General features: G+C 40.0%; 2 protein-coding genes across 5 annotated transcripts; one reads left to right on the plus strand and one right to left on the minus strand.

The window, feature by feature from the left end:
• Nucleotides 1–1982: 1982 nt before the first annotated feature.
• Nucleotides 1983–24721, minus strand: ubr1 (ubiquitin protein ligase E3 component n-recognin 1). 2 transcript variants are annotated; one of them, XM_086049207.1, is made up of 47 exons: nt 23943–24721; nt 22432–22691; nt 20256–20334; nt 19486–19596; nt 18138–18265; nt 17889–18027; nt 16783–16845; nt 16284–16407; nt 16084–16191; nt 15896–15984; nt 15733–15831; nt 15449–15606; nt 15271–15370; nt 15059–15187; nt 14794–14974; nt 14665–14717; nt 13985–14095; nt 13798–13863; nt 13042–13143; nt 12899–12962; nt 12704–12828; nt 12582–12634; nt 12390–12492; nt 12258–12306; nt 12000–12154; nt 10959–11058; nt 10768–10871; nt 10592–10672; nt 10323–10504; nt 10039–10244; nt 9765–9858; nt 9132–9284; nt 8938–9038; nt 8779–8875; nt 8547–8695; nt 8401–8456; nt 8213–8309; nt 8046–8113; nt 7195–7342; nt 6894–6981; nt 5659–5795; nt 5249–5357; nt 5113–5169; nt 4962–5039; nt 4716–4886; nt 4531–4632; nt 1983–3174 (listed from the first exon to the last, which is right to left on the minus strand). In XM_086049207.1, exons 1-47 carry the CDS (start codon nt 23985–23987, stop codon nt 3033–3035), a joined length of 5214 nt encoding a protein of 1737 aa, XP_085905333.1. In that variant the 5' UTR covers nt 23988–24721; the 3' UTR covers nt 1983–3032. The 2 variants fall into 2 exon arrangements, with proteins under 2 accessions (XP_085905333.1, XP_085905332.1); XM_086049206.1 differs by having other exon boundaries at nt 9765–9864; nt 23943–24720.
• LOC147137472 (uncharacterized) lies at nt 24083–27080 on the plus strand. Of its 3 annotated transcripts, none has more exons than XM_086049210.1 (3): nt 24083–24237; nt 25159–25310; nt 25663–27080. In XM_086049210.1, exons 1-3 carry the CDS (start codon nt 24224–24226, stop codon nt 26562–26564), a joined length of 1068 nt encoding a protein of 355 aa, XP_085905336.1. In that variant the 5' UTR covers nt 24083–24223; the 3' UTR covers nt 26565–27080. The 3 variants fall into 3 exon arrangements, with proteins under 3 accessions (XP_085905336.1, XP_085905335.1, XP_085905334.1); XM_086049209.1 differs by lacking the exon at nt 24083–24237 and adding an exon at nt 24753–25020; XM_086049208.1 differs by lacking the exon at nt 24083–24237 and having other exon boundaries at nt 24753–25310.
• The last annotated feature ends 323 nt before the right edge of the window (nt 27081–27403 follow it).

Below are 27403 nucleotides of genomic sequence, written 5' to 3' on the forward strand. Positions count from 1 at the left end.
AAAATCACAATTACGAATTCAGCTCGATTGTTAAGTGGTTCACATTATTTGCCTACATATTGTCGCTGTCCTGTGAAAAACACATATGTCCAATTTTGGAAACTTTTTTTTTTAATTTTCACATTAAGGCAATGTCTATAACACGGAAACACCATTCATGTGAAAATAAGAAAAATGAAAAAAACTGGAGGTAAGTGTTTTTCTCAGGACAGTGACGATATGGTACATTTGAAAAAATAATTTGATAAAATGCGTCGATTAAATTAGTTATAAATGAAATACAAAACACGAATATGAACTATTCCTTTACTAAAACAAACTGCATATTTTACATCACCTACTAATGACCTGGTCCATAGGCCTATGTCTGTTTGAAAAAAAATAAAATAAAATGTGACTCTAGTTTCCCCACCCATTATAAATGTACCTGTTTGGAATCCAAGCAATTAATGACCCTCTTGCGTGTTGTTTTAGCTGTCGGTGTTGACAGGCGTGCGTTACCTCCAGACGTCCTTGGAGAACATGCTGAGACTTGGAGATCCGGACTGCGAGTCTGACGGCTGGCTCCTGGAGAACAGCTTCATAGAAACTGCTCGAAGCAACCTGAACATCATCAAGACCCTCAGCAAAAACAACCACGTGGACACCGCCAACAACGGGGACCCCAACATCAACGTACCTTCCACTTCCAAAGCTCACTACGGGCCGGACAACGTGCCTCCCCAGCAAATACCTGTAGCCAGCTGACCAGGAATTGATAAACATTCTGGGCTGTGGAAATACCATGTTAGGAATAAAGATGCCATGCTCATATTTAGCATCACACCATTTATAATTCTTACTTGGCAGAGCAGAAAGAACAGTTTAAAGATCATCCATTCATTTTCCGAATTGCATACACAATGACCTGACCTAATGTCTCAATCAGAAGCCTTTTTAATGCAGGGTAGAAAAAACAAACAAAAAAAACATCCTGCCTTTGATACTTATTACAGTACAGTGTGGCCGTGGATGCTGTGGCCTTGCCTTGCCTTAGACTGCACTCTCCACACGCCACCTGAAGGAACACTTGTCCGAGTATGTTCTAATGTTTTAGGGATGAAACCTTTTATCATGCAAGATTTGGGAGAATTATTGTGTTCTGCTCAAAGAAACTGTGTGATGCCTTTTTGTACTCCCAAGAAGTTGGATTGGTGTCAAGTTAACATCCACTCACCATCCAACTAAATGTTTGAATTGATCTTTCCTTTGGGTCGAGGGGGTCAGAATGGCTGTAAACACTTAAGAATAAAAGTTATGTGACACCGGTTCACATGGACACTTGAAAATTGAGGAAAATATCAAATTTGTTGAGTGTTCCCACTCCTACATTTTGGATTGCAAGTGGGATCACTTCATCTGTTCATCCAACCAGTCAAAGTCACTGCTCTTGAAGTCCAGCGAGGGTCTTGCTCACAATCTCTCGTAGTTTACTCTGATAGTTTTTGATGGGGTTGATGTCAGGGTTCTGTCAACGCTCTTCCACACCAAACTCATCCAAGGTTGCCTTTACAAAACCTCATGCTGGGACAGAAAAGGGCTTCCCCAAAAAAGTTAACATGCAATTAGAAGCATCAAAATGTCTTTAAAATAAAATTAAGGAGCCAATTAATGGGTCAAGTCCAAATACTCAGTAAATGCGTCCAATGAGTATTGTTCATATACAGGCAATGTAAAAAGTCTACACACCCCTGTTCGAAAGGGTAGGTAAAAAGTTTTTTTTTTTTTAAACCTGGCATTTGAACAGGGGTGTGTAGACTTGCTTTATGTTGTGCAGATTGACAAATGGCAAGAACTCCCCTTGACCAACTTGCGAGTACAAACATGATGAATCGACAATTAGGTAATACTACAATCTATCCCATTTGTTTATGTACTGGATATATATTAAAGTACGACTGATTGATTGATATCATTATTTGGAACAACAGAGTAAAGGAGACTTATTGATTACATATACTTGTGATTTTATTACCATATTGTGCTATCAAACAGCACAAACATACTAAATTCCCCTTTTTTTAAAGGGTAAAATACAATGAAACGGTGTTGCAATAAATTGTGACGTACTTTTTGTTTGCTTGAAGCAGTGTTTAAAAGTGGCTTTGATAATCAGAGGAACTTCACATTCATTCACTACAGTATTGTGTATACAGTGCATCCAGAAAGTATTCACATCAATTACATTTTTCCATATTTTGTTACAGCCTCACTCCAAAACAGAATTCAATGTTCCCTCAAAATTCTACACACAACATCCCATCATGACATGAAGTTTTTTTTCTGCAAAATTATGAAAATTTCCCAAACAAGAAATCATATGTGCATCAGTATTCATAGCCTTTGCTCAATACTTTGTTGATGCATCTTACTTTAGTGTTTTTTAAAAAATGTTTAATAAAAGGGCAAAAATGTTTGTCTTCATGTCATTGTGTGTAGAATATAAAAGGAGATAAAATGAATTTTTCATTTTGGAATGAGGCAGTGACAATGTGGGGAAAAAAAAGCGACTCACTGTAAATACTTTTTGGATGCATTGTATGTTACATGATTTGTGTGTACAATTTGGAAGAAAAAAAGATACGGAACTCAGGTAGTTGCTTCTCAGATGCTAGGCAAGTGAGATATCAAAAATTACAAATGTTTAAGTGACACCACAAGATGAAGGTGATGGTACTATTGTGGCTCTAATGTACTGTATGCCTTTATTTGAAGTCTACTGGAAGGAGGTTATTTGCATTCTCAGAGATGACAAATGAAAAGAAGGCTAGCGCAGTTTGTTATCTACTGCACAACCTCCATTTTTGTCTTTGTGTCCTTTTCTTCTTTGTCTGGCGTGTTCTTTCTTGCTCTCGCTAACACCTCTCTGAGCTTCAGCAGCAGGCTGGGGCTCCAGAAGAAGCATCAATTTGCGTGCGCATACGCGCATCGGGGGAAAGCGGTAGACAGCAGCGCTGACAGCCTCACTCTGCTCTGACCAACTGGCTCCATCATCACAACATTTGCCAGTCAAAAGCGAACATGACGTTGACCAGCTCCAGGCTGCGAGCAATCTCCTCCAGTATGCAGTGCTGCTGCCACATCTGCTTCAACTTCCTGTAACGCTCCGGACAAAGGTGCAGTGGATTGCCCCTCCTTGGGAACAACAACAACAACCGTTGATTAACATATGGAGAATTTATTTTGTCAAAGCTTGTCTAAGACATGGTCTCTGGAGCGCTGACCCACCCAAAATGTAACTATCAAGTAAATGTTTGATATCCCCATTTCTGAGTGAGTGAGCTACTCTTCACACCTGCCCAACTGTTATGCAAGAACTCATTCACATAATGATCACCCCTAAAACCAAGTTCCTCATCTAGATCCAGAGCCACTTTCAAGGGATGGCTGGAGCACGGCTGCTGGAGTACACTGTCTGAAATGCTATCATGCACAGAGGCACTATCATGTCCTACAGGTAAGAACATCCCCTACCCCCGCTATCATGTCAAAATCAAAAGGTAAACAGATTAACGTCACCTAAAAGCATTATCTTCGGATTACTGGAACATACTTGATTGCTCAGTGAAGTTGTCGGTGCGGTGGGTAGTATTTGTGTTTGGTTATGCGTCCATGCATTTTTAACACGTCATAATTTTGAAGCTTAGGTTTCTGCGAAACTCAGCGGAATAAACCGATACATTTTAATGTGGATTTAGATAAAAGTGCAGATTCAAGATTTTTGATGATAGAGTTCTCTACATTTCTTAGTGAATAAATGAATCATTGGCATAATGAGGTGGGTATCTATCTATCTATCATATCGTAGAGACCAACCTTTTAAGGCTCATTGTAAAAGATGTGCAATTTGGAAGAAATCAAATTAAGATAAGTGGCCTTGTCAACAACATTCTGATGAGTGAAATTAGTCTAATTTAAAGGCCAAATCGTTATCTTAATAACACAACTGCCCAAGTCATTTTTAACTTAACATCACAATATCAATAAAATATAGCAATGTGCTTGCTATTTTTTTCTTCATCTCTGTGTAGACTCTCAGCAGTCTAGGTCAAGGTAATCCGCAAAGGTTAAATGGACGCAAGTGGGCTCTAAGTGTCTGTTGAATTTGTTGCTGTTTTTTTTGTTTTCCGAAAACATTAAAAAATGATTTAAACAATTATGCTATTAGGCTAACGAAAATATAATAATACAGTAGTGCCTGGTTAACATAAAGAGGAAACTGAACTGTCATGACAGTCAGCTACTTAATGCATGAATAATATGATTTAAATAGAGATTTTGTAAATACTGGCAGATGGAATAGTAAAAATAAATTAATAAATGCCTTACTGTCATTGAGAAAAAGGGGTAGGTGGTGCAAGCCAGTGGTTGTTATTTTAGTTAATTGAGCACGGGTAAACAAACTGTTTTAGTCTTCTTATTGTTACTGTATTACCATCATCATCATTATTATTATGACAGGAAACACGAGAACCACATAGAGATTCTTACCCGAGATGAGGATCAGTCTCGCCGTAGTCATCCAAATAAGGAGCGGGATATGTGCTTCCTCTGGTCTTACTGGCCATCAGTACAATTTCACACTCTCTTATCCTGCCAGCAGGTACAAATGATACTACACTACAAAATTGTGGGCACGTTGAAAGAGCAATAAATATTTGGGTCTCGAAACACACCTGAGGAACATGCCCACTCCTGCACCACAGGTGGCGGCATGTGCGGTGCAGGCGCCCACATCTTCTCCGTCCAGCTGACTGAGGCAGCAGGAGCTCTGAGAGCACAGCATGGCGCCACAGAAAAGGCACAGAGTGGGATGCTTCCTCTCGTCATCTGCGGACTTGGGACACCTGAGAGCAAGCACAAGAAATGAGGCCCAAAAGCCCAAATTTTTCCTTGGAATGAAGGAGGCGAGCTGCACATACTGAAAATGGCTGGCTTGATTGAGCAGAGCGCTGTAGTCCTCTGGGAGGTCAATCAGTTGATTTCTTCTCCTCGGGTATCTGTTGAACAAGAACTTACTGACTGAATAGGTGGATTCTAGTGTGACTCAAATTTAAAGAGCAAATCAACTACCTGACTGCCTGAGTTTTGCCTCTCAGACCTTTGGTTATTGCTGGGCTGCTACACCACCTTAAAGCAAAAAAAAAAAAGTGTATTTTAATCATTTATTTTAAAAATTCAAACATCATTGCTGATATTAAAAACCCACCTATGCAGCAGTGGCGCCACAGTGTCTCTGTGCTCTTGGAAAAGCTGGAACACATTGGAGGGCAATGCCAAGTAGCTGCAGATGGCCTCCATTTGGCCTTGACAAGAAACTTCATGCAGACACAAAATGTCAGAATGGATTCTTCAATATACTGTAACATAAAGTTAAATACAGGGGGTCCGCAAAGGTCCAGGCATATGATTTCAACGTTACAAACACACGGCAGTATGAAATTATGTTAACGTCTTACATACATCAAACTGTTAATTCAAGAAATCGTTAAAAAATAATAGTAAAATAAAACTATTAAAAAAAAATAGGGCGGGGGCAAACTTTATTGGTCTTCACGTCAGGGGATGGGTCCTAATACCTATGAATACTTTAATGTATTGTACTACAACTCAACCCACCAGAAGCACAAAAAAGCTCCTCCGGAGGACGAACACCAGTAAGACAGCTGAAAAAGAGAGCCGTACAGCGCAGAAAAGACTTGATTCCCGTCTTCACTCTTTCTGCGACAAAGCTGCCACACACATCAGGAAAGAGCCTGGAAAGAAAAAAATAATCAGCCAAACAGTCCAAAATACTGTACATCATCCAAAAAGCACAACACATTTTAAGGAGAGAATTTTTAGGAGGTAGAAAGAGAATCCAGAGAATCCAAGCAACCCCAAAATTTGAGAGATTTTTTTTTTTTTATTGTGTGTTCGTTTTAACAAGCTAGAACAAAAATACAGTACAACCCCCTTTTGTTTAAAAAATGGTTTGATCTACCTTACCCCTCCCACTTCTGCTTTTGAGAGGCAACCCGAGCATGATCTGCACATAAGTGTTTATACCTTTCCGTCATAAGGCCTACACAAACCAATCCGACGTCAGGAAGCGTCGGCTCGCTCCCCGACGCCTGTACTAATCTTCTTTGTGATTGTGCTAATCTACTTACAAGTACAAGAGCGAGGGGTGACAATGTAAGTACAGTATTGCACAATTCTGTGTCAAGAGTGTGAGGGTGTGCTTCGCGAGGGAGTTCATTGTGAGCGAAAAGTACAGCGGAATGCATTGTTCACGTTTTTAGATTACGACCCTGCCAATACCTTTCCAGTTGGCTTTTTCTAACCATGAGAAATAGTGACTACCGCCGCCGATGGTTTGGAGGGGTAGTACTTCTCATGCATGCGCAGAAGATACTTAATGGTCAGCGTCACTGTCTGTCATTGTGGTGAATTTTCCAGCACTACGTGCCGACAGTAAGCCCGACGCCACAGGAGGTTAGCGTCGGTCATAGTTGGCTGACGTTGGATTGGTCTATCTAGGTCTATAGAGAGTGAAAGTGTAAGTGTAGTTTGCTTCAACCAGAATATTTGGTAAACTTTTTATCTATAACATTACAAACCCATTATCAAAATTACAAGGTTGCATTTACAGACCCACAACAACATTCCTACAACCCCGAACCCCACATACAGCTCTTTATAGCACCCATAGACCTCTGTGTAACCTCTGATCCAAGAATCGCCCGTGCTGTATATTATCATTAAAATAATGGCAGGAAACAAGGCACAGTGTTTCCATTAACGTCAGAGAGAGTTCAGTCCAGTCTTGTTAGATTTAAAAGCACTGGAGAACAATAATTGGAAACATGTACCTTCCGGTGTGTTCTGACACAGCAGCGTGTAATTCGGCTGCTGCTCTCGCCTCCTCCGTTTCCTCATCACCAACCACTACAGGGAGGTCTGCACAAGAACGACTCATTTTAAAAAACAAATTGTGAATTTGACCATAAAATAACAGCATTAAACCCATTTTGATGACAGAACAGAGAGTAGATTGGACCTGAGCGTAATGTTCCCACTCGATATTTTGGGCATTTCGTTTCCAGTGATTCGAGAGGTATTTAAGGGCAGTACTAAGAGAGCAGGTTGTGTGGTTATGTTTCTATTGTTTACCTGTTGCAAGAAGCAACACCTGCAGGATGTGAGCCATCGTGACCAGATGCAGTATATGTAGGTGGTTATAGGCTGAGCTGACAGCGGAAGGCTGCAAGTCTACAGCCTCCTCCTGGTACAGCGAGGGCAGAGACAACACTAAACCCACCTGGAAACACACACACAGGTACAAAAACAACTTTTTGTATTAACTACCCATGAATACTTAATTCTTGCTATGACAAAGATGCCAATGTTCATCTGAACGACTCCAAACTGATCATAACCCTTCAACATTATATCAGAGTAAAAAAAATGTTTCCTGCAATTGGCGCCAATTTTGCCTTTTTTCAACTACCCCATTTTCTGAAATAGTCTACTTGGCTCTACAGATGCCATACAAGATATGTTAACCACTTGAAAAAAATCAACCCCTCTCCCCAAAAAGATGCATTCATTCTCTCTTAGGAATAAAATAACAGCTAACAGTAGGTCTAAATCAGCATGTCTAGCTCTACCTGTACACATGCATTTGTACAAATTATAGGTCGCCGCTCAAATAAACATCTCATTCTCTCAGCAATTATTAAACACACCCACTGTGTATATAGTAAATACATTAATTAGATTTACAGAGGTGATGTTTGTTTTTTTTCCCTCACAATGAGTGCTCACTAGCTCAAATTCATATTGTATAAAAATAATTTAAAAATGTCACACATTTTTTTCCTCATATGCTCATATCACACTGTAAAACATTTCTCAATTCTCATATGAAAAGTGCAAAAGACAATAATGTGTCATGGTAGTAGTTATCATCAACTGAAACGGATACACTGTCAACTGAATTACTCCTAGAGATGATCACCTACCAGAAGATGGAAAAAGTCGACTTCCAGAATAGAAGGTGTGTTCTTTCTGCTCGTGACCGGAAGCAGAACTGGGATTTGAGATCATTTCATGATGTAAAAGATGTCACATAAAACAAATGAAATGTGCAACTGTGTTGTATTAAGTTAAGTTAGAAATTATGTAGTACCTGCTAACATATCAGTGAAGTGTCTTTGGATGACAGCCTGGGAGCTTTTAATTCTCTGTGCTGCCGAAAACTGAACAATTGCCTTCAAGCCTGCCAGCTGCAAAAGAGAAGCATTTCAAAATGAATACACGAATGCAATGAAAATCTCGAAATATTATCATATAGCTGTGCTTGTGTTGAAGACCAACCTGTCTATTTTGTAAGGACCCAAAGAGTGGCTTGTTCTCTTCCAGCAATATGTTCTCTGTGAAGACACAGCACTCACATTGAGAATAGCGTTGATAGTGAATATAAAGAAGATTTTAAAGAAAGAAGAGAAAAATACAAGTCACACCAATCGCCTGAATAGTGAAGGCACATGTATTCCAGGCCATAAGAGGCACACGCGGGCACAGCTCATTAGGTACCGTCTGAAGTCCTACTCTATGGACCGTGGTGGCGCATACAGTCAGCATCTCTGCAATACTGTCAGAGAACTTCCTCCTAAAAACAAGCAGTTCAGAAAAAAAACGTTTCAGGCTCAAAGTTTAAAAGGAATGACGAGATACAGAAAGAGGATTCCTCACGGTTCTTGTACGCCATAACTCAATATGGCCCTGAAATCCGGCTGACCGTCCCCACATAACACTGCACTGTCGTCATTAGTGCTTTCCATGTCACAATCTGCAGGAGAAAGCATGAGGAATTTTAAGTTGGTGCCCCAATAATTTTGAATCTCCTCTCACCATTTTCCTGCATGATGGACTTGAGTCCTTTAATCCTGGCCTCAAGAATATGGATCCAGCGAGTCAAGGTCAAATGTTGACCAATTATCTCTGCATTTTCACTGCAAACACAATCGGAACGTGTACAATGAGACAATAAATACAGTTGCACAATTGTATGCCTCACAATAACAAAGGAGGTGGGTTGAACTCACTAGTTGAATACGAGTGGCTCCAGGGGGATGAGAGGGACAACGGTGTTGCATAGAGACTTGCACAGAGGACACAAGTACTCCCCATTCTCAAGGTCGATGATCAGTTCAGTGTGGAGTCGGTTTCTGGTTGTGTTCTGGACCGCTTCAAAATATCTATTAAAAAAAAAAAAAACATTCAGGATAACAATGGAACATAGTTATATAAAAACAGAGAGGAGGGTGTGCTCTTTATCAGGGAGGTGCATTTCACGAGATTTCCTTAATCAGCAATGGGGAACATTAGAGCTCAATTAACAGATTTTTTAAAATGTATTATTTACAAAGAATGGGAGAATCCATCTGAATGTTCTGAACTCCTGGTTCCATGTCTGTGTCATTACCGAACAAATCCAATAGGTGGAACTAACTCAACTTCCCATAGTTGATGTCATGTTGTACTTCTTAAAACAGCAAATTGGTTGAGGCTGGAGTAACAGCACAGCTACTGGTTGAAGCCAAGCAGTGCACTCTGTTTTGCACTTTGTTTCAAGACAGTGTCTGACGGCAATCAACTCCACACAATGCACCCAATTATTAACAAATCAACCGACCAATGATTATGCTCATCTCTACTTTGATTAATGGATTACTTACTTCTGCCAACATGTGGCGTGCATGACGTGTCCACAGCTGCCTGTGTGGGTGCCTACAGCCAGGTCAGGAGGCATGAATGATGGGTGGATGGTTGCTGTTTCTTAAAAAAAACACACACACACAAACACACACACGCAAAAGGACTTTTAACATGTAGGCCTTTTCTTACATGGATATTAAGGCATAAATCAACACTCTTCTTCTCCTCACTCAACAACGTTGGCATTTAGTGGTCTCCCAAGACTTGAGAATGTATCAGTGAATAGAGTCTGACCGTCTGCACTGCTGCTGGGCATCTTTCCTCTGCACTGGGTCAACACAGTGGATCTCTGCACACACGCAGTCAGTACCATGGCAGGAGCCTGGGACGCCACTTCCTGCTCCTCCTGACAGAGAATGCAGGTCAGCACCTCCCTCTCGGCGGGGGTGGACCCTCGAAGGGGCCCCACGGCAACACACAGCTCCTTTTGCTCCACAGGACTGCCGGAAATATAGATAGCACAAATTGAATTGAGGGAACGGCCATTTGAAGAGTGTTTCTCAAGCAGCTCTCCTCACCTCTCTGTAGATCTAACAGGCTCTTCCTGCATGCCGCTCTCTGGCATGTTGTCATAAAGCATCTTGTTGGACTCAATGAAGTTTTTCTGCATGGCTGACATCTGGGCCATAATTTTCTGGCGGTGAAGTTTGGCTGCTTCGGCCTTTCTTTTGCGCTCAGCTTTTTCTTTGTCCTGAGCACTCTGCGGCAGTAAATTAAAAAGAGACACTGATTCTGCGCACTTAGAGGCCAAAATATGTCAGTTATAATGCTGTATGTACGTAATTACCTCCTCAGGCTTGCTTGTCTCCACACTCATGGAAGTAGTTGGACTGGACTTCTCTCTGAGGCACTTGACAATCTCAAACATCTAGCGAAGAACACCCACACAAAAACATTGATGTCCACTGTAAAATACATGTGATTCATGATTGCTAAGGAAATCTAGCTGATGGCGTAATCTACCTGTAGTAGCCATGTGATCATGTCTTTTTGGGCTTCAAGCGAACGAACAACCTTAATTTTCGATAGCAAGAGGAAGAGAGACTTGCTGTGTTCGAACCCGACTCCTGGAAGACAAGAAACGTCAGAATCACACATTGCGGAAACGACAGAACGCTTTTCCATTTCGCACGTCTGTTAAGAAGCTGACTTACTGCGAGCCTTAAGGCTGAAATCAAAGGTCACCTCCTCTGAAGTGCTGTCTTCAAGCTGGCTTTTTTCTTCAAGCAGAGCCTGGCCAATAAGGTGCAGGGCCTGTGGGATACAAAGGAAAGTGGTTTTATAGACCTCTTAGGCTTAAATGTTTGTCACTGAGATTTAAGCCAACTCTGCCGCTCAAACTTTCAGTCGTGCTCGCTTTTAGTTTTCTAACATGCTTTATCCTTTCCACCTCACATGGTGACCAAAACGTCCCGAGCGTGGGCGAAAACGGAAAAACGACTACGTACATGAGTTCTGTATTTTGTGATGTTTTGGCTTTTGTCGTACGTCGGAGCGCATTATGAGGAAGTGTCTTTTTGATGGCTATCGGACAAACTGTCTTTCATATTAATTAGTGCTTCATTTGGCTTCACCTTAATATTATATAATGCATAATAGATCTGATATTGTTTGTTGTAAAGATTAGTTGCTGAAAAATACATTAGAAAAAAAATCGCAACTCAAATAGCAATTGCAATTTTTTGGGGAAAAAATACTGTATTACTGTATTACATTATTTTGCATAATTGTTCAGCCTTAGATCCAATCACATTTTATAATCAATTTATGCAGAAATCCAAGTGATTTCAAAAGCTTCACATACTTTTTCTTGCAAATGTAGTCTTAATTGTATAGCACGTAGTAAAATGTACCAGAGAATTATTATTAAGACACGAATGAGAACAAGTTAATTACTATGTAAAATGTGCAAATTAAGAAAAAAAACAACTGTTGAACAAATTGCAAAATAATGTTTACGTTGCAGGAATCTGACACTCTAAAACTTAAACACAATGCCATTGCAAATATTGTATCTTTCCTACTATTTGACATGTAACTATTTCAAAATGACTGCTGTGCAAAATAAAATTAAAATAATAACTTTTTTTCAGTATTCGCCACAGTGCTGTAGCCAGGAAGCTGCATGAAAACAAACATCAATGAAAACATAACCTCCTACATGAACGCATAAAGTTCCATTGCAGTTTTGTTACCCGCTGGATCATTATTTCCGTCCAGTGAGTGGACTTTTCTTCAGCTGCACTCTGCAGCACGCGTCTGAGGACGTGGACAAGGATGTCACAGCAGAGGAGACGTACAATGGTGGAGAAGGCCGGACAGAAAGGAGGCGGCACCGGAGGACGCAGAGCTAAGCGCAAAAAGACAGAAAAGCATCCTTCAGTACAAGCAATTGGTTTATAAACAGGAGGCTGAGTAGAGAGTGGCACAGGTGAGACATAGACAGCGGTCACCTTTGTCAGCGCCTTCGTGAACACGTCTCTTCTTTTGCGACTCTTCAGCCTACAAAAGATCAGAAAAAAGAATAGCATGACCGCTATCAAACACAAAGCCGTCTTCAAACAAGTGTTAATGAGATGTGGTACCTTGCTGTGCTGTGATCTTGAATAATGGTAGAAGAAGGGGTCGAACTGGACCAAATACTCCCTTTTCACCTCATATAATCCATGTCCTGACACTCCTGGTTTCCTATATTCAAATGAAAAAAAAAAGTTTAGAACCTGCTGAAAAAGCCCTGATAACAAACATCATTTGGTGATTTGAAGTCAATTACGTACTTGAATGTGGCAACTTTGTTGATTACAGACTCGAGACCAGTTTCATGGCTCTCCTGTAAAGAATGTGATGTTTAATTGTTGCATATTACCTTGATAGTTTGAAGCACGATAATTTGGCATACATTCTCCGGCAGGCCTTTGACCAGACTACTGTGAGCCATGGGTTCAATGCACAGCAGGTGGACGACCTCCCTCATTGTCACATCCTCTTTGGTCACGTTTGTGACACCGGGGACGTATCGCTCACCTGCAATTATGTCGGTCAGCCACATCATTAAGCGTCAATTAAAGTAATATGAGGCATAAAGTTGCAGTACCAACTATGACGATAAGGAGATACAGCATCTCTTCTGTCAGTCGATTCCACTGCAACAATTCATTCTGCAAATGTAGTCACATATTTTCATTAATACATACAGTTGAGAGTTTGACCCAATGATGACTTTGCAGCATTACTTACATGGTCTCTGCTGCAACAACCTCCATTGAAGAAATTAAAGAGCTCAAATCGTAGTAAAAGCAGCATGAGGAAATGGTTGGCATCCATTCTGGAAGCAGCTATCTGCAAACAGTGTTTGGCAAGTTATTTCCAAAATTTGATTATATCAAATATGACTTGTTTTATTATATTACTTGCACTGAAATACAATTGTGTTACATGACTTCTGTTATTTTTTGGGTTACTTTCACCAAAATGACTCCAGAGTCAATCACTCAGCCCATGTCCATGAATTTGTGTTGTAATATGAAGGTTCTGCATATGTTCGATGTATGAGCTATCATTTGTCAATGAATATAGATAATAAAACATTCCCTTACTAATTACTCATCTTAAAAAAAAACTCCTAGTGTACACAAACACACACATTGAGTCAGCAGTGGTGCTATAATCATGGTTCTGTAAATAGTCCAATGACTGCCTTAAGTGACTTAAAAACTGGCCAATTCCACTAGAGTCAGATCACAATAAGATGGGATCTTTAACAGAAACGGACATCACAGAGATGCAGAAGACAACAAAACTTTTCATGGGTCGTTTGAATTGGACATGATGATCTAGTTAACGCATGGTTAAAACGCATGGTTGCATTACAGCATGAAGTGATAATTACTGTAATTTTATTAGAACAGAAAAAAATGGTTACTACCAACACCGAAATATTACAAGTATAAAAAAAAAATAATCCAAGCATGTCAATAACACGAATGAACCAACCTGAAGCATAAGGATGTCTTTATCATACATTTCATCTCTGCATTTCACATCTTGATAGTAGTAGACCTAAAACATGGGAGAAAATCAGGCAACTCTCCACGAATTACAAACATGTAAAAAAATAATTAAATAAAATAAAATATATATATACACACACAGGTATATAAAAACAAAACATGCATCACACCTGGCTGACCAAAGACAGTCCATTCCTGCGCCACATTTCAGCTGAAACCTGTGCAGCCAGCACCACACAGCGCAAAGGATGCTCAGCCAGGTTGCGAAAGTCATAGCACTCCTGGCAAAAAGTGGGAAAACATTCATTGTAACACCTGACGCATAAACAGCTGGGCATGTGACACCAATTCCTTGAATAACGATCATTCTAGTGTTGTCACGATACCAAAATTTCGACTTCGATATTATACCTACCGGCGCTTATTTTCACAACGGATGCGGGCTTGCTGGAGACTATTCCAGCTGTTAACTCATTCACTGCTATTGACGAATTTACTTGTCTTTTCACAGTCCAGCCATTCAATCCCAGGAACCTACTTATATTTTTTTCAAATTTTTTCAAACGTTAGGGTAAGAGGGTCTGAAAACGTCTGGTAGTGAATGAGTTAATGTCATTCCTTCTTTCGTTCATGTTTCCTTCCTTTCTTCCATCCACCCAACCGTCCTGCATTCCATCCTTCCTTCATTCATTCCTTTATCACCATCCTTGCTTCCTTTTATACCGTTCCCGTTTGAGTCCTTTCTTCTTTTTTTGTTCTTCCTTATCCCATTAAAACTTGCATACCTACTTTTTGACCCACACTGTATATTTAAAAAAACAACAACAAAAATCAACACTTTACAACTTACTTTGTCAAATAGTTGATCACATAACCCGTTCTTGCAGATAAGAACATATAAGCCTAGGGACCACAGAAGAAGAAAAAGTTGATGGAAAATAAACACTAAAAGAATCAGACTAAAATAGTTCAAGTCCACCTGCTAGCAGCCTGGAGAGGGGCAAATGTATACTGACAGGCTCCTGAGACACTTTGTAGGGCCGAACATGAATGATATGCTTGCACATGTAGTAGTCAGCAGCCTCCCTGCGGAAGGGTTGATTGTTGCATTGCAGCAAGACTTTGTGGCAATCTCTGAAAGCTTCCAGCAGGATCTTGTCCTGTGAAAGGAAGTTGGTAAGACAAAAGCAAAGATGCTTGACAAAATATTGGGGAGTGATCGGACAAAGTCGACGGCAACTCACATCTGAGGAGCACCAGTCCTGAAACATAGCAAGAATGTGGCGGAGCTGGATCTGAAGCGTAAAGCCGGCTTCCCACTCAGGCTCCACAGCAATGTGTTGACCAAACTGACGCTCAACCTCTTCCATTCCCTAAAAAACAAGGGTCAAACATTCTGAACAAAAGTCGACATTCATTATTGAGAGGTATACAGTAGGTAGATGTGATAAATTACCTGCATGCATTTGAGAAGGCCTAGAAAGGCATTGAAGCCCTCTAGGAACTGTTTCCGCAGCTTAGAATTCCACGTTGACGGTTTACTGATCAGAATATACCTAAGTGAGAGTTTACAACTCAGATAAGAACAAAAAAGAAACAAGCATGTTGCTAAATCTGCTATCCAGTCACACTACCTGAGGTCATGGAAAATGACCTGGATGCGGGACAACTTGTCAGAGTTGTAACCCAGGAAGAAGAAGCGATTGTTAACATCCAAATGCTCCAATAACAGCGCCATGACTGTATTAACTATCCTTGTAATGACGTTTGTTTCTTCAATCAGATACCTTGCCTGGAAAAGGAACAGAAATACAACACAGAAGCAGATGAACTTTTTAAGGACTTTTTTTTTTTCTTATAAAATCATCTGTAAGCCTCCTTTGCATGAGTCAATGATAGTACTACAAAGTGTACTCACCAGTGTGGGCACAGTGAAGATCTGAACAGACAGCGCAGTAATAGAAATACTCCTTTCATGATCATCGTCAATGAAGTTATTCTGCAGATCCTTATAAAGCTGAAAAGAGATATTTGTTAAGAACACTGTAAAAACAATATTTGGTTTAATTTTTTTTTTTTACCTTTGTGAACTCCATTGCAAATAGCCTCTTGAATTCCGTCTCCATTAGTATGCTACAGAAAATCAGCTCATGTACAGTCTTCCGTGCTCCTTGAAGTAACAATAAAAGGTTGCCACATCACATAAGTGTATTAAATCACCAAATGTGAATTTAGTGTCGCATGTCCGTTAAATGTCAGTGCTACCTGCCTTTGTACAATTTGGCATCGAGCAACATGAGCCTGCTGATGCAGCAGATGCTGGTCTGGTCTGTGTTGGGCTCCAGCGCCACCCTGCAGAAGGCCTGTCTGAAGCCCACTGCACACAACACACAAGAAAACGGTCACATGGCGCGCAATGAAGCACTGTTGCTCTCTCACACCGAGGGCAGAGCGCATGCACAGCACAACCTGAGTAACTGATGATCTTCTGAAACCAGGAGCCGAGACGCAGCGCGAATGTTTGGTGAGCCACAACGGCCGACTGCAGGACCTCCACACGCAGCGGCTGCAGGGAAATGTGCTCCGAGTTGTACTACAGCACAAACATAAAACGGACAAATATGGATGCTCACTGTAAAAATGCAAAAAATATTAACTTCACAGTAGTGGATGAGTGTGAGGTGAAAGGTTTTATTGCAGTTCATTCATTTTACCCCAAAACGACATGCACAATTGCCACTAAAGTCCATTGTAGCGGCTAAGAATGGAACGAGGTTATGCTTTATATAGATGCTATGAAAAAGCTTCATTTGCATGGGTAGTTGGCAACCATCTAATAATGCATCACTTTCATATACAGGAAGAAGTGCCTCCGCCTGAAATGGACATTTTAAGGTTTGTTTGGCCTTGGCGAAAGGTCTGTGCTCTGTTAAATGACATTCAATTTGTTTATGTGACCAGTTTTTACCTTAATGAGGTCTTTAGCTTGCTGGCATGACACCAGACTGCCTCTTTTGACTGCCCGCCGACCCTGTGCAGTATAATGAAATCATGCTTGCATTAAAACAAATTATGTAACAATGATACTGCAGAGGTGTTGATAAAAATGTAACACAGCCTGGAAATAATGCAACATAAAACTGACATATACCGTGGTTAGAAAACGTATACGCACACCTGTCGAAATGCCAGATTTTTGTTATATCAAAAAATGAAAAATCATTTTAAAACTTTTTTCCACCACTAATGTGACCTACGATCTGTACAACACAATTCAAACAAATCTTTTAAAGTAACAGTGAAAATTTAAAAAAAATGATATCAAGTGGTTGTACAAGTGAAAAGACCACACCCTCTTAGAACTGGGGATGTGGCCGTGTTCAGAATCAACCAATCACATTCAAACTGATGTCAAATGGGAATTAGCACACACCTGCCACCATTTAAAGTGCGTGTGATTAACCCCAAATAAACTTCTGATCTTCCAGCAAGCTTTTCCTGACAAACAGACAAACTTGAAATATGCCAAACGCGTGTTATTGTTCAATGAAAACAAGGTTGAACTTTTTGGCCGCAATTGTGAAAGGCATGTTTGGCCCCACCCAGGCAACACCTGCTCATCACCAAAAGAATACCATACAGTGAAATGTGGTGGTGGCAACATTTTGCTTTGGGGCTGTTTTTGTGGCGCTGGGGCTTTCGTCAAGGTGAAGGGAATTACGTACAGGTCCAAAAATAACAGTCAATGTCAAAACCTTCAGGCTTCTATTAGAAAACAAAAAATATGTCAGGAAAAGCCAACTTAGAACATCTGAACTTGATTTCGGGTTAATTAGAGGCACTTTACATAGCGTAAGTTGTGTGCTGACTCCCATTTAACAAGCATTTGAATGTGACTCATTAATTGTGAACACAGCCGCATCCCCTGTTATGAGGGGATGAGGACACTTACGGGAGGTCACGTTAATGGTGGAAAAGGTTTTTGAACTATTTATCTTGGGCTCTTCAAAACACACAACTACAAAAACCCTGGCATTTGAACAGGGGTGTGTAGACTTTTTATATCCACTGTACCTCCTTGTCAATAAGTGCCGTGTGATTCTGTGCTTCAGCCTGATCACAGTTAACAGACCGCTGCAGGGTGTAGATCACATGGTCGTATGAATGGTGCTCATCGTTGTACAGCACACAGAAGTATGTGTTGTCTTTTTCCCTGCACACATTTTGACATACTCTGTAAAGATGCAGGCATGCTCTGCTGAGGCTGCTGATTTGTATACACATCATATGCAGCGCAGGCGTGTGAGATGAATTGGCCCGTACTCGGGTTTGAGTAGAGCAAAAAGCTGACGGTCCTCTGCCCAGTCCAGGAAGTCTGTGAAGTAGTTCAGCAATACCCTGAAGAGCATCTCAACCCGCTCACACAGTTCTGGCTCCAACGTACACTCATCCTGGAAAACACGACTTCAAGTAAAATATAAGCACTAAGATATTGCGCTAAAAAATCCTTTAAAGAGGGGGCCACATTTTACGATAGAGCTCCGTTCCCATGGTAGCGATGTAACAAGAATTTGTATGCAAGTAATAATTACAGGAAATATACACACGAAAACACTTCTCGGACCGTAGGCCGAATATTACACAATCAAATAAAAAATACTAAAGTATGGCGGTAACTCAGCGTGCCTTCTTGTGCCTTGTGACAATGTGCTCCTATGCCGTTGTCAAACTAGCTTACTGGACACCATTCATAATCTTGAGTTGAGTTGAACAACATACGTCATAGGCCATGTGAACTATTTTACATGAATAATTGCCTGCAACAACATCTACTTGATTCATTTCCTATGTCATTAAAAGGACATTTATGCTAGGTTAAATATTTTGCTTAATGGGTTGAAAAAAAATCTGTCCCTGTGACATTGCTGGCAAGTCTCACAAGAACAAAGATTCATCTCGGAAGCTAAATGTTTCATACAAATAATATTTAGCACACAAGTCCAACAAACATCCAGCTGGCCTGTTCCCTTGCTACGTCACATCACTGTGTGAGAACAAGCACTCAAAACGATCATATTGTAAACACAATGCAATAACAAATGGGTTTCCCATGCTGCGTGTGGAAACACTGAGAACGTCAAGCATGTTGCCTTTAAAAGCAAAGGTTTCATTATAAAAGGCAATGAGCCAAATTGATGCTTGTTCATGGAGGCATCCGTTATTTATGTAAACAGACGCAATGTAGTCTGGGTTACAAGATCTTGACAAAGGCAATTTGATAAAGACACGCTTGACAAACAGCAGCTCGGAACATTAAGTTAAAAAAAAAAAAAAAAAAAAAGAATGGAAAAAAAAAAACACACACACACACACACACCCCCACACACACACACACACACACACACAATGTTACCATCCCTGCACAGATAAAGGAAATATTCTAATTGTTGTTTATACCCATGTTATCTTTTTTTAATCCATTTTATCAATCAAGCTAGCTTTCATGTTTGTAAATTGAGTTTAAAAAATGATTTTTCTAGAGCCACTGCCAAGACAGGGACCCTCAGCATACATGAAGATAAGAAAATAAGCATTCTGGGATTTGGTGACACAGAAAGGGACAAGTATGTCCTTCCCCGCGTGCCTCTTTCTGCTCCGTTATGTAACTCACCGTTACCATGGCAGTGGCAGCGTCCGGGTCGTGTTTGGAGCAACATGGGCCGATCTTCCAGGCTTCCACGTCCCCACAGTCACAGAACCCCCCACCAGATGACGCGTGCATCTGAGGAAAAATAGTTATTATATGTTACTGTGTAATAAGAGAAATGAACCAACTAAAGTCTATTTTTTATTATTAATAATTAATTAATCTCCTTTTAAAAGGCTCATACCGGGATTTTTAGGTGAGAATTTGCATATACGGCTGCAAGCATTCTCCAAACCGGAAGAAGTCAATCACATACAGTAGCGGACGAGAGTGCGTTAATGCTTTAATATGAACAAAGTTATCAGCAACCATGCATGATCAACAAATGCCTATTTGAGCGACACTGACAAGAAAACAACTAATAACAAATACAGCAATCAAATTGAATTTTATGAGAACAACCTCAAATCGTAAGTCTTAATTTTACCCCAAAAAACAAACTTTTATTTATATAATAAATAATCTAAAGTTGTACCATAATTTTACAAGAATAATATCATAGTAGGCAAAGAAAAAAATACCTATTTTTTTATTACTAAAGACATATTACAAGAATCAAATTTAAATATTACAACAAAAAAAGGTTTTCTGTTTATTGCAACTGTAGCCCTTCGTACATAACGATGCAAATGTATTCTATTTATGAAGGGGAACAGTGTCACCATTAAGTCATTCAAAATCAAGATCATTTCTATATGGAAGAAAACTCAATTGCAGTCAACTGTTGCACTCACCTTATAACGATGACTTTTGTGCACGCTTTCCTGAAAGCAGTCCATGCAGAGCACACAAGTAGGATCTATTGCACAATCCCTGCAGGGTGTTGAAAAGCATATCGTCATTGACAAAAGCCTTTTTTGACAGTACAGTAAACATTTTATTTAATTTTCCCATCATCTCAGCTGTTATAAGAAACAGGTGGATTACTTGTAGAGCAAATGATGATCAGATAATCATCGACGTCCAAAACAAGTGAAGCTTAAACTTGAGACACCACTCATTAATTGTTCACTCCATACATTTAGTGGCCAACAATAGTGTAAGGGCTCGAATAACTTTGTTCAATGATTAAACTGGTGCCCCCAACTTTTTTTTCCCGATGGTGCACCAACACAAAAGTTAGGTGCACCCAAATTTTCAACTGCATTTCCTTCATCAACGCAGTGTTATAGGTTCACTTTTTTTTTTTTTTTTAACATAATTGCTGCCCGTCTTTTTCGGCAATATTGACTAGTACATGGTTAACTAAAAATCTGATCATCATTAAGTTTTTTATTTGAAGCACAATTTCACAAGACTCAAACGTTTTGGTGCTTGAAGTGCTCTGTCAGTGTTGTGTATGAGTTTTGACCATATTGAACAAGAAATTGTCAATCGTTCCTATGATCTTATCATCCGCAGCTACTGTATTTCCACTCAATATCTGATGGCCGTAAAGTAGGTCACTCACATAGGCCTGTCACAGTAAGACATTTTTTAGAACGAAATATATTTCCCTGAAACTCTCATGATAAGCGATATCGTTGTTTTTGTGCTGCTGATATTATGATAGAGTGTCTTAAATCGAGTACGTCCTTTTTAAGAACAAATAACTTTAATAACAGTGAGCACTACTGGCTCACAGTGACTACGGCTGTCATTTTGTCAAATGTATTTGAGGGCTGGACGATTATGCAACATATAATAATTAAAATGATTTTGATTGAAATCACGATTATTAAGATGATTACCGGTATTCATTGATTTCAAAACTTTGAATTTATTCTGCAACTTAAATTCAACTACGCCAAACTATCATCATAGCCTCATGCCTATTCATTCCTGCACATGGAACACTGCATTATTTTTGCCAAGTACAAAATGACCTAGTAAATATCATGTGAAATTCAAGCCTCTTGCATTTTCATTCTGCTACATCCACACCTTTGATGTCTTGGATCTCTCTATACATTGAAGCCTTGAATAAGTATTATTACCCTCTCTTGGCCATAATTATTTTATCTTATATTATTTTCACAAGCCTTGGGACTTACTGGGCTAACTTTGGATCTCTGGGATTGTATTTTGTTCCGTGTCACGTGGAAATGTGTGTTGGCATGTCAAAAAAAGTCCTTGGATCTTTGTGTCCTTGAATTTTGAGGAAAGGAAAATCAACTTTAACTGAACTTTAAATATAACTTGAAAGGACAAGGAGAAAATAAATTAGTAAGAACTTAGGTAAAATAAGAATACAGTGTCCCCTTCACTTTTCGCGGGTGATACGGTGCAAGGCCACCCGCATTAGGTGAACTTCCGAAAAGTAATTATTTTAGAAATGTATTTATTTTATTTTGGAGGTATTTACATCTCTTTTACACCGTTACCAGAAAAATAGCAAGACAACCCGCAAAACAGCCAGGTAAAACTGCAAAAGATTAAGTTATGGTCACAAATGAAAATCCGCAGTAGAGTGAATCCTCAATAATCGAACCACAAAGCAGTGAGGAAGTAAATAACACAAATAATGTAGCTAGTTCTTTTTTTTTCTCTGAAATAAAATGTTTTTCGGACTTTTTACCACATCAATCCTAAAACTACACGAAGGCTATTGCTTTGTGATTGGACGGCTGAACTTTCGCCTGCCAGCGCAAAGGCTTTCCGCTCACACGACAAGGCTAAAAATAGATTTGTTTTTTAGGTCACATATACACTATGTTAGCACTGAACTTCCCCAGGGTGAACGAGGTTGTTTTCTTTAATGTCTTATTTCACAGATTTGATCAATGACGTCATTGATCGATCGGGTTAATTATGAAATTACGGTCGATCACTGCTTTTGCATAAAATGCAAAATATCAGCCGATCCCAGTCCAGCCGATCCGATCGGTGTAAAGTCTACTTGTAATAGACACCGACGAATCATTTTTGAACCTGCAAGAGTAGACTGTCTCCCCCTCTTTGAAGACGCGTCCGCAGAGCTGGGAAGAAGAACTGCCCTCCTTGAGCTTGTTTACACCTTCATCTGGATCTTCACCAAACAGGAAGTACTCTAGCGGGCGGAGGAGGAGTCTCTGTACTTGCTCCTCTTCCTCCTTAGGGTTGGACTCCTCCTTGTGATAGAAGATCCGAGGCACCCACTTCCTTAGGTAGGCATACAGGGCCAGCTTCAGATCGGCGGACGCCTGCCATTCCTGCAAGGGAACACAATTTGACATTGATTACAGTGGAAGATAAATGTGAATATTGTTTCCTTAGACAAATCTTCACTCTGTGTTGCAATCAAGGTGAAATTGTTACATTTTGGAAGAGAATTATTGTGGTGTAATGTGCGTGTATGAAGGGAGAAGTTATATTTACTTAAATACTTCACACTGTTTTTTTCTGATATTGATCTTTGTAATAATACGAGTGATTGCGACACACTAACTCTCAGCAACGACAAAAAAGACATTCTGTTTAGAGCCGTAAGAGATCATGCGGGCCACCCGAAATGATTCAATTTCACCTCATCGTCATTAAACTATTTATTATTTAAACGGGAAGTCAACCAAAACATTTTTTAAAGAATATGTTCTATGCAGGAGCACCAGTTGAAACAAGGCATTCTTATTAATATTGCATTTGTGGAATGAGTTAAGCAGCAAAATGTACCCGATTTTAGCCATCTCAGGAGGCGCCCATTTTGTCACTTCACATCACAGTTACGCAGGGCTCAGAAAACGACCAATCATGGATCAGCTTCAGAGAACAGGTGAGCCGGTATTGGTCATTACCTGACCAACCGTGATGTCATTTTCAATCGATGGAAGTGACAAAACAGCCGCCACCTGAGATGGCTAAAAATGAGTGGATTTTGCTGCTTAACTCATATTCCACTAATGCAATATTCATCAGCATGCCTTGTTTCAAATAATGGGCCTGCATAGAACATATTCAAAAACAAGTTGGGGTTGACTTACCTTTTAATATAGATCATGTGTCTTTGTTCAGCTATCTTTGCCAGCGACATATAGTGACAGGCACAACAATTGCTGTGTACTGTGTGTATAATTTTGTGAGATTTTGCTGAAGTACCGTATGTGTTAGATACATTTGTTTATGAGGGATGCAACTGCAGTGATTCACAATTCAAACTGACGAAACCATCAGTTAAGGAAGCACCCTCCAACATATTAACACTCGACTTAGTATTGTTAGGAATGTGAATACAGAAAATCTTAACATTCACCACCTCTTGAGCAAAATGTGAGGCACTGCAGAGACATTAGCGAGAGTGAGTGCACAATAGCTAAATGCCAAAGCTCGCTACACGTAGAAGTAAATGTCATTTCCGCGCATCATACGTGTACATTGAGCAAGGTAACCTACACATTTAAGCCCGTCACTTTCTCCCAAAATGCCCGTGCACGGTGTCAGTTGTGTAAGGTCGGTGAAATACATACCTTTATGAGCTCCAGCTCGTCAAAAGATTTTTCAGCCGCCGCCATATTCCATTTGCCGTAAAGCAGACGGGGGGAGTGTCGTTAATGCTCCTTTCCAGAAAAGTGGGAAGTCAGAGTTGTCGCGACCTTAGATACACAACAATTAGAGATCGTCTTGGTTGGTTTATAACGTACAGACCGAACCGCCATCTCGAACCGGGAGTCCCAGACGGTTCCAACTGTTCGAATTCTCGACCAAATTTGACACGGATTGATTTGTTAGAAACATTAGACAAGCAGTTATGATACCTTGCGCGTGAGTAATTTTATAATAGGGTATTTTACAACACAGTACTTGAATGTTTGCAGGCAGCTGCCACAACATCTTAAACTCTTCAGGTCCAAACGATCAATATAAATAGTAAAGTAATAATGACATCACCATTAACAGTCAACCCAGTACAAGTAATAAATAAATAAATAAAATTGTACAGAACAGCGTACGCGTACAAAATCCAACACGAAAAGAAGAAAATATATTACGACTGCAGGTATTTTGTTGTATGCCTCTATACATTTTAATCGTGTATATTGAGCACTAACAAAAATAAGTAGTTTATAAACACATACGAACAAAAATAAGCCGTTCATAAAAACGTTTCGATGCCATGGAATGAGAAAAGGCAGCAGCAGGTCGAATGGAGTTGCGACATCTCCCGAGAGAAGGAGGAAATGCAAAGGCAGGTGCCTCTTCCTCGATTGAGGCATACATTAGGCAGCTGCTGAGGTATAAGCAGAAGAGGTCGCGGTATAAGCGGAAGTGATGTAAGGCTGCCCCGACAACCGCCGCAAATTGCGATTGCTTTTTCTTTGTTGTTTTGGTTTTGACCTCCAGCAAACCTTCCTTCATAATCATTTCATATATTTAAGTGAATACTTTTGTGTAGGGAGAGAGCATCGTATCCTCACGCAATCAGTTACGTGTGTTACGTGAAGTTAGGGCTCGTGCACGACGCGTCATCTTAGGCATTGCCATGGCGTCAGCATTGGTGTATCCGCCATTTTGGATGCCACGGGACCATCGTTTACAACGGAAGACGTACGCTGTCGCAGTGTTCTCTGTATTATTGTTGCTGCCGAAATAAATGATGGTGCAGCGTTGTTGCGTTATGGGGTGCAGCAACGCCTCCCACAATCGTAAAGGGGAAAAAGTTGACAAGAAACTAAGTTTTTACAGGTTTCCTGCTTGGCGTAAGAATGAGGGAAGTCACGTTTCAGAGGTTTTAAAGCGACGTCGGATCGCCTGGTTGTCAGCTGTAAGACGAAAAAAATACACCTTTGTCAACATTCCGTCATCGGCGAGAGTGTGCTCCGTACATTTTCACAACGGTATGTTAAACAAAGTTCAGAAACCTCACACCGTCCCTTCTTTTTTTCTGCCACACGTGCACTCATGAATATGGTAAAAGGAATGAAGGAATGATTAATGGTCACATACACTGTTACAAGCTGCAACTGTACGTGACCGTTGAACTATGTATTACACACTGTTATATTAACTTTATGCAGTGTGATATAGTGTATATAGCCTATGTATTTTGGACTTCAGAGCACTTGATGATGAATGCCCTTAGGTAATGGTGGAGGATGGAAGAGTAGAATGTACGTTTCTATTTTATTGTCAATCTATATTTATGTATAAAGATATTCAAGTTCATAATCTTGGGTGTTATTGGCCTAGGAAAACCAGCATATGAAATGAGTGAGTCACATCCAGATTGGGCACCATCTCTACAACTGGGGCACCACGAGATCAAGCAGACAGATATTGCACGCTATGCCAGGCAGCAATGTAGAAGACTTAAAAAGGAGATGGACAACGTGACGAAAGAAGCACCAAAGCCACTACAAGAGGAAGAAGCGGATGGTGCAGGTCAGGTTTGTGAGCCACTAAAATCACCACAAGATGAAGAAGCAGACAGTGCAGCTCAGGTTTGTGAGCCACCTAAACCACCACAAGATGAAGCAGCAGGGTTTGTAGCTCAGGTCTGTGAGCCGGCGGAATGTGACTTTTGTGAGTGTCGGCGTGCTGAAATCAACCGCCTGCTGGAAGAGAACCGAGCTCTGAAGCTTGAGCTTCGCAGGAGGTCAATGGATGAAGACTTCTTAAAGGATGACAACGCTAAGGTGAAGTACTACACTGGATTTCCCAACTTTGACGGTTTAATGGGTGTTCTGTCCTGTGTTGTACCATACCTTACACAGACTGGTAGAGTAATGTCTCCCTTTCAGATGCTTTTCATGACTCTCATGCGCCTTAAGCTAAATTTTCCAATGCAACACATTGCTCACATGTTTCATGTAGACAGAGCAACAGTGTCGAGGACATTTAATGAGACATTAAATGTTTTGCATGCACGTATTACTCCTTTGGTGCAATGGCCAGGGAGAGATATGTTGCATGACACTCCACCCCATCAGTTGGGAAATGTCCGCAATAAGTACAAAATACTGACAGAAAAACTACCGGTCAGTATGGTGCAAGCATGCAAAGGTGAGGACATAACATCCAATGACAAGATTGTTATTGTATGCTGTGCACTAACCAAACTGAGCCCTACTGATGTTGCAGAACACAAATGACACCACTGTTTTCTGTATTGTGTATGAAATACATTTTGCTCTAAAAAACCATTTTCCTCTTGTCTGTTATTTTTTTTTTTTTAACTAAACTGATTTGAGCATATGTTTTAGAAAGGGTTAATCCTAACCCTGCTATCATAGCAAGAACAAACTCATTAGGTCTTTGTTTAAAAGGGAAGTCATTAGTCCATATGTGATTTCATACTGGAATAAATACGAGGAACACTGACTGGGAAAAGGTCTGGCTGTTACCCAACCATTATATGTTGACCTACAAAGTTAGAGAAATTAGTTTGAGAAATTTCATTGAACATAATGTATAGGATTTACCCCTCTAATGATATTAAAAGGTTTCAAAAAGACATTGATGTGAAATGCTATTTTTGTTCTGTGGATGCTGAAACAGTGACTCGTTTATTTTTGGCTAGGCTATTTTGGCCAAAGGTTTTGGATTGATATCTGTAATTGTAATGCTAAAAATATTGATAAAGATTTTCAGAAGTTTTGGAAGATGTACAGCTTGGTGTCTTTCTTTAAAAGAAACAAGGCAAAGCCCAGTGCAACCTTTATCAATATCATACGTTTTCTGGCAAAATGTTATATCCACAAATGTAAATTCATACATAGAGAAAGTTCATTGCTTTCCAATGAGAAGTCGAGCAGTATATCAAATCCAAGTTTTCTGTGAACCAACAAGCTATCAAAACCTTGAATATCTATTTTTTTTTTTTGTAAAGTCTTATTCCCCCTGTCATATTAGTTTTTTTCCTTTTGTTTTTTATTTAGTTGTTGAAGATCTGTGTTTTGTTCATTCATTACACTGTTAAGAACTATTATTT

The sequence above is a fragment of the Filicampus tigris genome, chromosome 13, assembly GCF_054856515.1.
Source record: "Filicampus tigris isolate MCC_2025a chromosome 13, RoL_Ftig_1.0, whole genome shotgun sequence".
Lineage (NCBI taxonomy): Eukaryota > Metazoa > Chordata > Actinopteri > Syngnathiformes > Syngnathidae > Filicampus > Filicampus tigris.